This window comes from Anser brachyrhynchus (assembly GCF_964034855.1).
Source record: "Anser brachyrhynchus genome assembly, chromosome: 11".
NCBI classification, from domain to species: domain Eukaryota; kingdom Metazoa; phylum Chordata; class Aves; order Anseriformes; family Anatidae; genus Anser; species Anser brachyrhynchus.
The window spans coordinates 12,272,472-12,289,772 of NC_137706.1; the positions used below are offsets into that span (position 1 = coordinate 12,272,472).

At 39.4% G+C, this 17,301-nt stretch overlaps 1 protein-coding gene across 1 annotated transcript; it reads right to left on the reverse strand.

Moving 5' to 3' along the window:
- Positions 1 to 160: 160 nt before the first annotated feature.
- Positions 161 to 14,786, reverse strand: BTBD1 (BTB domain containing 1). Its single transcript, XM_080607725.1, has 8 exons — positions 14,286 to 14,786; positions 7,867 to 8,023; positions 7,177 to 7,282; positions 5,702 to 5,899; positions 5,235 to 5,427; positions 4,557 to 4,644; positions 1,345 to 1,491; positions 161 to 1,113 (listed from the first exon to the last, which is right to left on the reverse strand). Exons 1-8 carry the CDS (start codon positions 14,735 to 14,737, stop codon positions 955 to 957), a joined length of 1,500 nt encoding a protein of 499 aa, XP_080463851.1. The 5' UTR covers positions 14,738 to 14,786; the 3' UTR covers positions 161 to 954.
- Between the last annotated feature and the right edge of the window lie 2,515 nt (positions 14,787 to 17,301).

Here is a 17,301-nt window from a genome sequence, read left to right on the forward strand (position 1 = left end):
GGTGGGTCCGTCCCCCCTCCTCACCCCAAAATCGTTCTCCAAGGAGTGCTCTAGTACACCGCCAGGGAGGGTACAGAGTTCTGTACAGGAAGAAGTGTAAAACTACACCGACTGCATCCGATTACCATAGGCAGGAGAATGAGTGGCACACACATCGCCCTTAGTTCATACTAATTCTTTAGTATCAGGTTATCCAGTCAAAATAGCATCATTACAAGTCCTATATTCCCGTTTTCACATTATACATTTTCTTATAGGCACATATGTATATACAGTGGCTATGTCCATAACCGGCTCTGTGTTCCAAAACAGCCCTTCTAAATTAAGAGATTCCGGAAAGATCCATTTATTGCAGAATTGGACTTCATCTTCCTTTGCTGCAGCTGCTGTCTGGAGTGTTAAGTCCATTAATTCTCCACAGCTCATCCAAAAAGTCTAGATGATAGCAATACGAATCCAGCTTTGCTGATGTACGTCCAAAACAAAATAATATACCTACATAGCAGTAATTCATGTCCTTAAGGTCATTCCAAGATTATTTTGGAGAGATGTGCAAGCTGGTAATAGAGCAGCAGAGTTACTTTTTAGGACAAGTTGGGGAAAATGAATGTACATGTGAAGTTCATAAACTAGTACAGATTTTCCAGTTCAAAAAATGAATTGTACTATGTGAGAAATAAAGGGTTCAAAATACAAAGCCATTAATCACAACATACTATTTAAAACAATCTTTTCAATATACAGAGTACTTATGCCACTTGATACTTCATTAAGAGGAAAAGCTAAGTTACATTCTGCTGACAATGACGCAGAGAAAATAGCTTTCCTGGTACCTCTCAAACAAGTTAGTTTTGTTTTAACACATTCATGTCATTTCACAGAATTGTCTTACTGTCACCAATAGTGAGCTAAAGTCCAATGATACACTGACACATCCAAGATGATCATGTGAAATTATGTATAAAATATTATTTCTGGTATCTGTCCATCTTCTATTGATGTCCCATTGTTGTTACCCGGCGAACTATAAAAGACAAAGCATGTTTTGCTAGCAGTAGGAGATTCGTGGATCACCTTCTTCAATCCTTTTGTTCCATAGTGGGAATCAGGACCCTGAAAAACATCAGAAGACATTAGCAACTGAATGAAAACGTGCAGCAAGACCCATAAAGTTTTGAAGTTCAAACACTGCTTAATTAACAGTAAAAAAATAAAAATAAAAAAATCTGTATTTATTTAGACACTTTCCCATCAGAAAGGAGACACTTTCCCATCAGAAAGGAGACAAAAGACAAACCCTTGGATCAAAACAGCTTTTTCTTCTATACTGTTGAGCATTCTTACTTTTAATGTTGCACAAGCTGTGTAGCAAACCGTTGGCAGAATCTCTATAGGTTCTTTGAACATGACTCTGAATGTACTGGCAGTTCCGTCGCAACTAAATCCAGTATCATTTTGTCCCAGTGTTTGATTCCTCTCATAATCAATTATCTGCATAAAGACATGAAAACCATATCTTTAGATTTATGAGCTTGAGAAAGATTCTTACTGCACACACATTAGAGTATTACAAGCGAAACACTTGCCTACTCCACCCAGTTTATTTGCAACAATAGTGCAGTCTCAGAATTGAGATAGGTGCAATTTCCTAACAATACTGTGAGGGCTGACCCGGCAGTGTGGTGAACCATGGCTTTTGCATTTTTACACAGGCTGTCCAATCTCTGTGCTAAACTCAGCCCACAACGCTGCTCCAACCAGGTTATAGGCTTTGCCTGAGAGGAGATGAAGAATAGCTCGAACCTTCAGCTTTCGACCTTAATAAACTACGTATGATCCTATACTTAGATTTGCTGATCTTTGTACACCTACACAGCCCCCATGAGGGAAGCACATGAGGCTGGACCCACATGCTTCACAGGCTGTGGTTCATTTAGAAAACAAGTTTTTACAGATAACGTAAACAGTCAATGATATATTCTTAGAAGAAAACAAAAACTCCTGCTTCAATGTTTTATACAATTTATTTCTATTCCATATTCAGGAGAAAAATTACACTCAGACCACATATTTCTTTTGCCTTCAGTTTTAGTGGCAAATAGGAATCTTTAGCTGAGATGTCAGAAATAGCGGATATCATACTTCTCATTTTGGATAGCAATTTCTGATCCATGCTCCTGAACATCTCCTGCAGAAGTAGGATACCACAGCTTTAGAGAAACACAAATACTGCTCATGATTACTCCACTAACAACAATCCTAACAATTTTAATATTATTAAATTGCTATATAATTTTATTACTGCACCAGTGGGAGCATACTTTGCCTCAAACAGGGCTTCAAGTTTTTTTTCCAGCCACAATCAAAAGAAATACTAACAATTCTAATGCTGAAGGCATATGCCCCTTTAACATAAGTGATGTATTTGCAATATACATTACTACTATTTTAGGGCAAGTATAAAAGATTTATTTTTTTTCTGAAGCTCTGCCGGTATTGTATGCACATTCAAAATGAAAGGTGCAGAGACAACTTAAATGGCTGTCTGTTAGGACAAAGTTTCAGATTCATCAGGAACTGGAGATAGTTTCAGAGTAAAAAAAATCTGTAGAGGATGGGTGGCCTTCATCTGAACCATAAAGGTGCATCAGCCTGTCAGTTTGGATCAGGAGTGTGTTTCTCAAGTGAGTCTCTTGATCATTCCTACTTAACATGCTTTGGTTTGCCTTGCAAGAACTAAATTCTTTTCAGACGAAATAAATCCAGCAAATATATTGAGGGATCACACAAAGTGCTTTCATCTGCTAACAGGAATTTAGTCTAAGGGAATCAAACAAGGGTTAATGAGAAGTAAAAATCCCCCAGTAAGTATAGTGTGGTACTGATGACCTAACAGCTAAATCTTTCGTTCTAAAGATTCACCCGAGTGCACTATACTACTCATTTACACAGATGTATAGTTTGAGAAAAGCAAATTGATAACATTTCAAACCAAGGGATTTGCAAGTGAGTTTTTAAACTGAGGAATGTGGAAAAGCCAACAAATTCCTTCAAAACCTCAACCCAGATACACTCTCTTTGGAACATCATAAAAGGAAAGATTTTTTTTTTTCCTGCAAAACACAGACACAAAATTCCTATACTTAAGTACGCAATGGTCAGAGAACAGTAATCATCAAATAGGAAACAGTAGACAAATAAACTGCCCTTTAAATAGGATGCCAAGAAAAAAACTGGAACAGCATTTCCAACACATGCTAAAGTCTACAAAATAAAATGGGGACATCTGTCCCCAAATAAAGTCACAGATTCTTTCACAAAACATTCCACACACCTAGTAAATCAATGTGATGCTATAGTAGCGGGTTATGAAATACACAGCACAGAGTAACAGTGTCAGCCACAGAACATTAATACCTTGCTAGAAAGCTCAGAAACAAATCAAAACTAAACTCAATAAGAGAATTCAAATGGATTGAAATACCATACTTAAAAAGGGAAAGATACAGTGATGGATCAATATTACTAGAAGACAATCCTGACCACACATGCTAAGAGAGATCAGACAGGCTACAGGAGCAGGAAATACAATTTTAGTGGTGTCTTCAGTTACCCTCTCAGACTGGGCAAGTGTCACATCAGGACACGAAACAGGGGTGACATTTTTAGATGCTATCACTGACCATTTCATGAGATTGCTAACCAATTGCTCAGTAGGAAGAAACGCAACCCTTGATTTGGTACTGAGCGATTAGTAGGATCAGATTCAAAATTTCATAATGGAAACACTATGTAACACTGTCTATAATATACTTAGAGTCAGCGTTCCTACATGAACAACACAAGCAAATCCACCACAGCTGTGCTAAACTTCAAAAAGAAAAATGAGGAAGCTTGTTCAAAAGAAGCTAAACTAAGCAATTAAGAAAATCAAATCCTTTTAAGTAGCATACTACTAAAAGACATCACACTCCTCAGTACAGTACCGGCACACATTACCTATTAGAAAGGCTTGAGAAAAGGGAAAAAAGCTGGCATGACTAAACAGCACAGGGCTATTGCTGTAAACAAACAAAAAGGTCATCCTATAGAAACATGAATTAAAATAGAAAAGTTCAAACTGACACATTAAAATATAAAAGATATACATAAAACTAAGCTTAACTAGAAACGTTATTAAAAGGACAGAGTTAGTGCACAACTGAACGCATTATAAAGCTGTGAAATTCCTTTGCAGAAAGCTTACAGGAATTCAAGGTTACACTGGACAAGTGTTCTGAAGCAAGATTCACTGGGAGTTACTAAACAGAGAGACCAAATCAGTCTCAGGAAAAACCTGTTCTGAAAAGGATCGAAGGACAGGAGACTAGAGTGGATAGGAAGAAAAGTTTCATATTGTACTTACTTTTCCCTAGTGGGCTGCTTATGATACTGTTGAGGATAAAATACAGCTTAGATTCCTGCCTATCAGACTGCTATCCTATTTAGATATACAGCAAACCTTTTGTATTAAGCATAGTTTCTGCCTAAGCCTATTTAAACAGAATATACTGTACCTGTATATTGACTTGATAGTCTGTAGGTCCGTGAATAGATCCATATAATCCAAATCCCACTATAGAAATTCTTCTGTTAACTGTGAATCTAGTAAAACACAAGCCAAGAAAGGAATTTAAACAACTGTTATGGGTGTGTTACCTTCTTCCCAGTCAAGGAAGAAAAAGAATCCCACTGAAGAGTGGAAAACCAAACTGAAAATGACATTGCATTAATATTTTTCAATAGTGTTTTCTATTTAGATTTCAACAGTAAAAACAAATAAAAGTTGTTTTTTTAAATCAGTTTTATAGCATAAAGCTTTGTGAATTCACTGAGGCTTTTTTTTTTCTTTTTTTTTTTTTAAATTTAGGATTACTAAATGAAAAATGACCAGAGTCTTGATCTGTTGTTATTTCAGAGATATTCAAAATACTTTGTATTTTAAAACTTGATAAGCAGCAAATACCCCACACCTCTAGAAAGTACCCAGGCCTTTTGAACTTTGTTCTTTGCTACTTTATATTTCATCAGTGCAACAGCCTAAGTTACTTTAAAAAGGAAAAGATTAGATGTGCCCAAACGGTGCCAGCTAGTCTGTTACTGTATCTTATGCCAAAAATTGGAAGTTGAATAATATCACTACCGTTCTTCCCACACTTCTATGTCTCCCCTTCAAATAGTTTCCAAAGCCATACCTAATCCGATCACTTGTTCCACTGTAGCCCCAGCGACTCTCCACTTGCTGGAACCTGTTGATGCTGCATTCTTTTCCTCTAAGGCAACATCTTGGTCGGTCAATATAATCTACTTTTGGCTTAGGATTGACAGTAAAATGCAGAAAGAGATTTACTACTTCTCGATCTGACAAGATTCCAGACTGAGCAGGGCCTATGAAAAGAAAAAACTTCCAAGATAATTCTAAAACTTAATCCAACTGTCATATTTAAACCACATATACTTGCACACCAAGGATGGCAATAACATCTTCCAATGGCCAGACAATATTCTGCAGGATGTTTTGCTTTCATTAAGACTGCATCCCAATATTTATTAATACAATATTAATAATAACAGGATAGAGTGTTAAGGATCTCAACACTCACAGATGAGCAGTGCAGAACTACTGTGCAGAACTAGTAAGACAAAGAACCCCAGAACTCACCTGCTGCAAACTCTTCAATAGTCATTAATGGAAAACGAATTAAGGAAAGAGCTCTTCCAAGGACTTTCTGTTTGTTTCCAAATGTCACAGGCAGTTGTTGTCTTTGACATTCAGCTTCTGCCCAACGAACAACAGCTCCAAAAAGCCTACTTTCTCGAATACTAAGGGTATCTCTTTCTAGAACTGCACACAATGTGTCTGTGTTATGTGAAAAAATATTAACAGATTTGAGTCAATATTAATCCAAAACAATTCTACACATTTTAAATAAGCTTAAAACATTAAACAAATAAATGCTCAGAACTTTTATAATACCACACAATCTGTCTTATGACTGAAGAAGTATCCCAATAGTGTACAGGTGTCCAAGCTAAAAAATAAAATAAAATCCTTCCTCTTCCTGCCATGAAGACAGCACATAAACTTTCTTCTTGATTCCTAAGGGTGTGACTATATGTAATCTATATACTATAGGTCCTATATATAGGATATATAGGTGTAATATACTATATAATCTATGTAGTGACAACCAATAAATACCCTAAAGAATTTCCATGACTATGGGAAGATCAAAGCTGGCAGTGATCAAGTACAGTGGTGAATGTACAATACCACTCCAGTTATTCATGACAACACTGTCATGTTCTCAGCCGAGTATCCACCTGCCAATCTCGACCAACTATAGACACAAGAAGCAGCAGTGCACACAAAACCAGTTTAAACGTACATGAAAGTGATCTTAAACATTGACGCATTTGCCTCCCACAAAGTTTTAAGGTGGAACACAGGATGTCAGGCAAGCTACTCTCACTTGCGTTTTATAAAAGCAACTTTTCCTGTATTTCTTACATGTTCTGACATTTTAAGAAGAGCATATGCAAAAAGTCTCTACTGATTATTTAAGGTTTAGTTTGCTCAACTCTCAGTTTAACATAGAACATGAGCCGTAAAAAAACCCAAGTTTTTTCACATTCTGAATCTTCTGTCTTCTTCAGGATTTTTTACATGCCCTGAATTTGAGCGAGGCATGTTTGCTGTCATAGAAAAGTCACAAGTCAAAACAGATTGAGATTTATCAAGAGTAGAGATTAACGTTCACAGTCTGGGTCTAAACCCACTGAACACAAATTAACAATGACTTTAAAATTTCTTTAAGCAGCTGGAATACCTTTCTTCAGTCTGAGTTTGGAATACAATCTAGCTGATCTGGAGTAAAATCTTAGACATATATAGTAACAATCAAGTTTAAGTAACCAAATACACTACTGCTGACTTTTTGTAAAGGAAAAAGTATAGAAAGCAGAATTACCAGCAGAATTCTGAGCCAGTTTATATTTAAAAAACAACTACAACAAAAACAGATTCTACACATTGTACCTGATTTGTGCAGCCCTGAAGAGAGAAGTGTCACACAGCAACAAAACAGTATGATTCCCTTTGGAAGTTTAACACTTAAGACACAAGAAGGAACTTACCTATATCAATATCGGTAAAGCCTTCTGCACTTATTGCATCCATAGTACTTTTGTCTATTGTGTCGAGACAAAGACTAGCAAGCTGAGGTTCGTCAAACAAACGAGCCTGAGAAAGTAAAGTAGTATAGCTTTGGTTACTGCGCTGTTACAAGCATCAATCTGCTAAATTGCTAATTCTAAGAAGCAAGTATTTTTTAACTCAATGTAGGTCTAAATTAAAATTGGCTGATTTGTCTAAGTATGCCTGGTGTTTATACCTTGTAGAGCACTTACATTCTCAAAGGAGAATATAACTGAGGAGAATTCACTGCATACAAGGTTTTCTTCATGCTTATAATTTTAGTTTTGGAAATATAACTTTAAAAAGTACACATCTTATCTACTCTAGTGAACTATCTTATAAAGACTAACAAAAAAACAATTAGGATATTCATGTAAATATGCTGTAGAATACACAGGTCTCATCTGAAATGTCCCTGTACACTGTGTATTAAAAAAAAAAAAAAATCCTCTACATTACCAATAAAAGCCAAGACAAGTCTGTAAAAATGCTAACAAAGCAACAAGGTATTTTCAGACAAAAATTAAACGACGTGATGGCAACCCCCCTGTGAAGTAATATTACTTGGTTATTCCCATTCCAAATACCAATTTTCATAGTAAACCAAAACTAAACTTAAATTTACCTACCTGAGTAAGCAGCATAAAGGCATTATCTGCTCGGAGGTGCTTCGTCAGAAAATCCACACAATGTGCTTCCAGGGCTGGGACTGCATACTTCTTAGCAGTGTAAAGAGTAGTCATGACTGTTTCTGGACCAATTTGAACTTCATCTGAATAAAGAAACCTAGAAATCAATGCACAGATAGATATAATAAAAACATATCTTGAAGTGCCGTCAAGCACAACATAATCTCTTTACATTTAGAAAGCAGGTAAAAGATTTGGACTGCAAACATGTAACAGTTCACCATGTAGCATTTTTACGAATTAATAAACTAACTAAAGGGTTGAAGAAAGACTATTACATTAACCTAATTGCATACATTTGTTTTAAATACACATTACTCCCTAAGACTGATCTGGCTGTGCTAGTTATACATAGCTACCAAACTGTAAACAACAGCTGAGCTGCAGAATTACTTAGCGCATTAATGCATGCTCTTTTGATTCACTACTAAAAGCTGTATTCCTAAATATCAATACACAACCCTCTATGGCTGTAATACTGATTTTAATTTACTGAAAGTGCATACTAGCTTCTTCACAATAAGGAGAAGAGCGTCAAGGACTTCTACTGTGATAACATCTTGTGTGACAGTCACCATTCTCCAGCATTCAGAGGAGAGGAAAGGGAGTAATATTCTAACAGATGACCTTGACTCTATTCCTGCTGCAGACTGACATAGGAAAAAACCTTGGCTTCTCTCCACTGCTCGAGGTTATATGATTGCTTGAGATTTTAGCATAAAGCAGTGAACCAAACCATACAAGTCTCCACCAAAGCCAGGAAAAAAATTCTCTTTCCTGAGCAGCTGTTACTTGAAAACAGAGAAGATAAGATTTATTTTGAGGTTCTGTATGTAAAAGATGACTTTTTAAAAATAACTTTTCTTTCAGATGACATTGAAGATAATCTTATTGTTATTTCACCAGGTTTTCAGATAATAATCAGGATTATTCTGTCATTTACAGAAATATATCTCTACTACACAAACACATTCCCCCCCACAACACACACAGCTGTTTAAATATAATAAACCAGGGCACATTTGCAAATGCAGGAATTGTACATGGAAGGACAAATCTTTTAAATTTCTTAGTATTTTTTGTTCGGACCTCCTGGAAATGAATGGCAAACAACACATTGAGAAGGAAGGCATGATTAGAAGGGTTTTTAACGTAATAATAATAATCAGTTTGTATTTAACAGAAGAAGCTTGTGAAAGGAACAGACTCAAACTTGCTTGCAACATTGGGAGACCTAAGTAACGGAAAGATGTAATAAAAGTTTCAGATAAAGTTCTTCACTGTTTGTATTTCTTATTTTCCTTAGAAAACTCTAATTGTTAGTAATTGCTAACTATTTAGTTGTGTATCAGTATGAATGACTATTTATAACAGCCTTAACTGAATTCACTGCCACTTATGGGTATGTATTTATCAGTACAATACTCTAATCCATTCAAATGGCCAACTTTCACATAACTTAGGAAATATGAACGAGGCTCCAGATTAATCCTTTAAACTGAATTTACCTCAAAGCTTTTAGAAAGGAATTTAACTGAATGCTGACCTTGTCAGTAAAAGTTTCATACAGTTATTTAGAACTGATTTATGAAAGCTATAAACTATTTGCTGATGAAAATGACAGGCTGATTTGCCAGCCACAATCATTGACAGATTTAAGAAACTAAGATCTAGTAGGTACAGTTTTCAACATGCAGCTCTGTATACCAAACTGACAATTAGCTCATGAAAGCACAGAACAGCACATCATGATTTTGGTTTTAACATTTTTAAAAGTCCATTTAAAATGTCCTAAAATTCCTTGTATGATTTTAGAGAGCTTGGAGTCAAAGATCACATAAGAGTCAAAAATTAAGAGGCTGTAAAAGAGCACCATTACCACACACACACTATAAATTTTTACCTAATCCTACCAAAAAAATAAAATTTGCCAAGTTATTTTTGGAACACAACGCTGATTTTATTCCGTAGGTGTGTCCAACCTGTGGCCAATGAACAGATTGGTTCCCTTTGTACACTTTATAAGAATCAGGGTGCAGTTCCAAACTGTACTTTTCTCTGGCGCTTCTTTTCTCAGTTTTGCAGGTTCTCTCTCTCCCCCCCTCACCCCCCATATGATCAAAAAATCAATTACAAGGCCAAAATTAAACGTGGCAACATTGAATGTGCACTCAAGTTTTTCATTCATGTGACTTCTGTTAGCTGCAGGATGCTTTTTCATTCCATGAAGGCCATACCTGAGGCTCTCTGCTCCGATCCCTCCCCTTCTGCACGCCTGGACGTACATTAAGAGACACTCCCCAGCTCAGCGCGCATCAGTGACAAAAGTGATGGGACCTAAGCGGTTAAAGCTCTGACAACTGAAAGTTACCCAGCATCAAGTCCATCACCCAGACCTCATGATGCACCAGGGAAGGGCGTAACAACGCATAGTAACAGGACATGTGATACAGTTACATACTTTTAAACTGAGTAAACTCATGATAAGGAGTATCCAAGTATATTAAGAATGTCACAGTCAGGTGTGTTTGCCTGTTCAATATTCCACGTTTTTGACAATGTCAGTATTTTCAAAACCAACCAGCAGTCTTTTGCAAGTACTAAAAAGTGTGAATTTGCAAAGCTAAAAGGTAGCTGTAAGCACTACAAAAATTGTAATAAAGTGCATTGTTCTAGGACGTTGTATAATCCTGTTTCCCCTTAGCATGCGGACGGATGGTCATGATGTATTCACCTACTCATAAAAGAGGAACTCTGGGTGTGTCTTCTCTAAAAATCCCTCTGCTCCTGTGCCAGGAGCTCCGTCTCTGTGCTGCCTCTCCCACTTGCGACACGCCTGAACTAGCACTGCTTTGTGTTCATACCTCTGCTCTGCCTCCACTCAACCCAGCGGGGCTCATGATCACTTCCCCTCCTCCCTCCTCTGGAGACTTACAGAAAACGACCTGCACTTTAGATACTGACCAGTTGTACTGCCATCCAGGATGGCAGATGGGTGCACGGACCACTTTTAGTGACCCGAACAAACAATTTTCCAAGTGACCACTTCATCATTCATTTTGCCTAAGCATTCGATTTTTACATGACTTCTTTACTCTCGGGTTAGCACTTCCTTACACCCTAGTCCCAGCATCTTCCCAACAGTTGAAGTGTTTTCACCACTCTAAAAAACACAGGAGTCTTCTTCCAGTTGGTCATGATTAACCCTCGTTTTACTGCTTGCCAAAGTCCTCTGCAAAGACATTTGGAAAATGGACTGCTAAATTGGTGTCATGTTGTCACTTTCCTTTACACTCCGACCAAAGGATAAGTTAAATTGTTTTAAAATGTATGTGAATGGAAACAAACAAAATAATCTGACTACAAACCAAACTCTACACCACAGAACCCTACTACAAGTCCACTTCAATGTCCTGGATCACTGCAATTCAATCTGTGCAGTTCGAAACATACAGAAAAAAGGTTTATTAATTGTGAATTAGAGAAAGCAGATTCAAACTTTGGGACTCACATTACTTCACTTCTTCGGGATTTATCTGACAAATTACTGAAGTAGTCAGCTGCTTTAAAAAAGCTTCTCTGGCTCACATTTGAAAACTCTTCAGGCAAAAGGAATACTGGGTGGCAAGCCAAAACACACACCAGTCATTTCTACGTCTTTGAGCTCAGCCAATTATTTTCTATGAATGTTCTCGCTCCTTGCCCAGTCAGTTCTCAGTCTCCCTTTTCACCATCTTTACAGTCAAGATTTTAGCCAACAGACAAGGAGAACTACCTAAATTTCTCAAGGGGAAGGAAAAAAAGAAAAAGAAACCCTAGAATTTATTACTGAAATTAAGCAGTACTATCAATTAAAGATTCAGTTCATTATTTTTAAATGACTTAACTCTAAAAATTCAGTATTTTAGAGGCTGATCATCAAATAGAAACAATTGTAGCCAATTTAAAATAGGATATGAATATACCCAAAAGAAAAATTGAAAGAGAGAGATGTCACATTAACTTTGTGACTATCTGATGTTTAAAATGTTCAGTATCTAGCTCCTTTTTTCTTCCCCATAAATCTCATTCAATCTACAATCTATTTTGTAACACAGCACTAACACCGAGGAACATTTACATCACAGGACAGGGAAACACCACTCCATCTCATTGGACGTGGAATGAATTTAAGAGAATCTGAACTTTTTTCATCACAAACATTTCTTCCTTTGGCTTTACACTATGAGAAGCATTGGTCAATAGATCTTTAAGAAACATAACTATAGATAGAACATAACAAAAGACATATGTAAATAAAACCAGAAATTAGCTGTGGAATGTTAAGTAATTAGTAAATTATCCCTAAAGGTTTTCTCATCACTTTAATATTTCTTTTATCTTATATATTTGTAACAAATGAACATCAAATGTCTCAACTCAATTCCTAGCCATTACACTTCAAATTGGTCTTTGCAAAGATTAAAGAGGGGCCCTATAAAATGCAACCATCGTTACCTGACCAATTTACTAACGACAGATAAGAGGCCAACAATGCAAGGTGCAATTCATGAAAAAAACAAACAGGCTGTCCTATAGTTGGGGTACTTTAAAAACCATGTATAGGAGCATGGAAGAAGTCTAGTACTAGTCTGTACTAAAGAAATTCTCCTTTGATATGTTTCTAACAAGGTGTTGCAATTTACATTTATTCCATTATAAGCTCGGTGTACACATATCAGGGTTTGATTATGAAGAGGGAGCTTGAAGGGATGCTACCACATCCAAGGAAGGCAGCAGGCATGCAGGTTACCTGCTCCTGACCTAGGGAGGTAGTAACAGAAAAATAACAATACAGGACTCTTTTGAGGCCTTGTAGTTGGAACAAGTTCACTCTAAATACGTACACGAGAAAGTTCTAAAAAGCTGCCAACTATTTCATACATACGTCAAACCTGAAACACTTCATTTCAGTCTGGTGATATTTAGACCAGATACAGGTATAATCAATTTATTTATGCAAGTGCCCTGGCCCTTACGTACCAGCAGCTCTACAGACACAAGGTGGCTTTTGTTTGCCTCGCTTACTTCTACAATTTTCAAACACTACCCTTCTCACCCTCCTGCTTCTGCATTTGTATATTTGATCCAAACAAACTTCTCTCATTATAACCACTTTTCACTGTCTGGCATTTTTTCCATATCTGTATACAGACACACGTCTCATTCATTTGCTATTAACCTTTGTAACAATTTTTGCTTGAAAGACACTTCCCACCATGCTACACAAGCACTTCACCTTACATTTTTGCCACTCCCTCTTTGCTGAGAAACCAGAAAATACAGTTTATTTGCTAAAGAGCAACACAGACAAGTTGCTGCTGTTTACTTTTTAAAGCAAAATCAGTTGCTGTAATTCCCGTTTTCATGATTACTAAAAGGACTACCTGATTCTTCTTGGCCTCAAAACAAAAAAATTGTTAAGATTTGGGCCCTTATTGCATTACAGAAAGCTCTGAGACACTACAGATTTCTTTCCAGGCAATTATATTATTTGTTTTCAAAATGTTCATTACAGATACCCGTTTAATACATTTTATAGCGATTATGCCTAGCAGAGGAGTTTCTTGTAAAAAAAATAATCTTAAGGTTAAGCAGATATTAGACATCAGTAGCCCATTTTACATACTTTTTCCCCACCACTGCACTCATGGTCTCCCCTGGGTGGTTTGCGTGTAAGCTCAGTTAGCTAACTGTGAGCTGCTGCGCTCTCCACCCAAAGTATCTGAAATGTGTGACTGCATTTCAGAGAAATAAGCATTTCTCTGGTAAAGGGACACAGTTCACTACCACTGCTGAAAAAGACGAGAGAACTGCAAGATGAGTAAGTCGTCAAAGTAAATTATCAAATGAAATTAAAAGCTCAGTACAGGCTCGGTTCCTTCTCAGCCATCAGTAGGTGGATGGGCGGTTGCGACACCCGGAGATTGCTGAACCACCAATTCCCATCACCTTCATTACAAGACGAAACCAAAAAGCCAAATGAGCCCCCCCCACACCCCGTCCCACCCTGCAGGGCCACCGAACCTAAAACCAGGCCACCTCTGCTGGGGAAGGGATGCGGAGGGCAGAAGCACAGCGCAGGACGCCGTGACCTTGTGTGCAGCCCCCGGCTGCCCGGGCGGCCCCCCGGCATCTCGGGGGGGGGGGGGGAGCAAAAGGGACGGGGCTGGGGGGAACCGACCCCCGGCGGCTCCTGGGCGAGGCTGAGGGGACGGAGCTGGCGGGGGGCAGCCGCCGTGTGGGGGGACACCCACCTCACACCCCCCTCACACCCTCCTCACGCCCCCCCCCAGGCCCCGCAGCACCCCCGTCCCGACCTGAGCAGCGCCAGGAAGGCGGCGGGCTCCACGTCGGGCAGCTCGATCTCGGCCGAGGTGGTGGCCATGCCGCCGTTGAACATCGCGTCGAAGACGGCGCTGCCGGCCGCCAGGACGAAGCGGTGGGCGGGGATGCGCTGCTGGCCGGGCCCGGGAGGTGCCCCCCCGCCGCCGCCGCCGCCGCCGCCCGAGCCCCCGCGGGGGCCGCCCTTGCCCACCACGAAGTGCACGTCGCTCAGCAGCTCGTTGGAGAACAGGAAGGCGAAGCGCTCCCGCAGCGAGCCTTTGGTAGCCTGCCAGTTGTACAGCGGCTCCCGCTGCAGCACCGCGCCGCTCTCGGGGGCGGCGGGGGGGGCGGCGGGGGCGGCGGAGGGGGCCGCAGCGGCACCGGGAGCGGCGGGAGGCGCCTCCCCGGGAGCCCCCGCACCACCGCCGCCGCCGGCGGCCGCCATCCCCGCCCTGAGGGGGCCCCGCCGCGCCGCGCCGGGCCGGGCGCTCAGGCAGCACCGCTGCGCATGCGCCCCGCGCAGGCTCCCTGTGGGGCCGGGGGTGGCAGGCGGCCGCGCGGGCGGCTGAGGGGAGCGGGGCTCGGTCTGCCCGCTCCTTCTGTCACTTCTGTCACTTTGTCACTTGTCTGAGGGACTGCGGTGTCCCCGCGTGCAGTGGGAATGCAGTTCCAGCGGGGAGAGTCGGCTTAGGCCGTAAAGAGGCAAAAGGCAGCTGCGCAGTCATGGAAATTTATTTCTGTGTGTGACTGAGTAAAAGTTACGGCCCTCCGGTTAAGGCATGTGAAACGCAAATTCGTTTTTATAGCACCTGGTTCCTTATAATGACACTCAACACAAATAAGGATGCCCGTTTTAACTATTTCTGAAATAACTTGAGAATATGAATGACTGTTGGTATGTGCACCTTAAAATTTGTACACAAAAGCAGTCCATTTGAAGTGTGCCTTCATGTCTGACACTTTAAACTTCTGAGGAGACGAACCAAAGCAAAACTTACTAATGGTGAATCTAATAGCACATTTTTTTCTGTCTAAACCAGTGGCCGTCAAATTCAGCATCCTTGGACCAGGGAATGGTCGTCTAAGGTCACTAAGGTGGTGAATTAATTCGGCAAATACTGAAAAAATAGGATATATTTTATTTTATTTTTTACTTTACTTTACTACGCTTGTGGCTTCTGGAAAAGAAGGAAAAGGTTTGCGTTGTCACAGTTCTGTCAAACCCGGCACTGTCAGCTGAAAAATAAGGCGGATCCTTTTGCCATCTGCTGGAGCTTTGCTGTAAATGCAGCAGCAATGTAAATTATGGAGCTGAAAGCTATTTATCATAGCTCCTGACTTGTCAGCGTTTATGGAAGCATGTGGCTAAAAGAGGAATATAATATGTCACCACTCTGCGTTTAGGTTTATAATTAGGACAAAACTGAGACCAAGCAAATGTGGTCTGTTTCGCAGAACGAATTTTAGAGAACCTTAAGCAAGATGGAAGCAATTTCAGCGGGGTAAAGGGCACAAGAAGATATAGTATACCAACCATAAAGCAGCAAGCAGCTTTGCACTGAGGCTATATTTAAAAGTAAAGTCATGCTGCTGACTTGGGAGAACGAAGCTAGCACCTTTGCACTTTCCTTGTCCCACGGTGGACAAAGGGCGGAAAGGGGGAGAAGCCCAAATTCCCTCTGATAGCCTAGGGACTGGAAGCTCAGGAAGCTGAGATATACCACAACTTGCTGCTTTGCTGCCTCATAACATTTCCATTCCGCGGAACCCCAAAGGATCATCCTGAGAACTCATTTTAGGGGGAGTTTTTAAAAAATGAAAAGAATCACTTGTCACTCAAAATGGGGAAAGAAAAAAAAAAGAGGAAAATGGTGACAACATGGACAGAAAAAAAATGTTGTCTGGGAGTATATATATATATATATATTTTGTTATGGGATGATCTGGACATTAACGAGTTTCCTGCATTGTTGTCTTTCTCCTTTTACCTTACTGTGAACACTGACAAGTTAGCTTGTCAACTGGGAGCCAACAGGCACAACTGTCCTGCTTATACAGAACTGTGAAAATGTGAACATGCTGTCATTAACACACTAGAGAAAGTTAACAAGGCTGCAAGAGGGTTGAGGAAAAAAGGGGGAAAGGTAGGCTAACGAATTAAAAAAACAGTGGCTGGGGCAGACAGAATATGTAAGATCTTCAATCATAGAAAGAAAAAGCTATGCAAGAAAAACAAACAAACAAACAAACAAACAGAGAAAGACCTATGAAACAGCCTGAGAAAGAAAGCTGAGAGTGAAAATGAGGGAAAAAAAATAGTATGAAAGAAATCCAGTGTCTAAAAACAAAAACAATAAACAAACAAACAGGAAGGGTGACAAAAGAAAGGAAAAATGTGACCTGGATACCCATCAGATCTGATCAGCTAAAAGCTAAATGGACTAATTCAAACAGTTGTGGAAGTGAGAGCTAAGAGAATATTAAATAACAAATTTCTCTTGAAAAGTTTTTTTTTTTTCTCCTGCATGTAGACAATAAGCCTCAGACATTTGTTTCACCTTGTAATTTTCATGCCAGTTTCCTTCTTTAAAAAAAAATCAGCTGGCTTTTCTTTGGCATTATCAGTAGATAGATCATAGCCATTTTTATATATGATGTCACAGGATTGTATTCACTGGTCCAAATCAGAAATAATGCACAATGCTTTTCCCAAAAGTGGTTACATATGAAAGTCGCTAAAATGCTGCCCCATTTTTTTTTTTTGCTTTCTTATTATGCTGTGTTTTTATCTAGGAAATATAGTATAAATTAATACAGAGAGAAAAAAAAGATAACATAAGCAGTTGCAAATTGGCCCAAGCAGAACTTTTTGTTTGATCTCATGTAACAGAATGGCTACAAATCAAGGGCTGCAGACAAAAGTTCAACCGTATTATATTATATACTGCGAAGGTTGTCTTGATCACTGGCCAGCAAAACAGAAGGTCAGGGAGTGTCCACGCTTTTGAG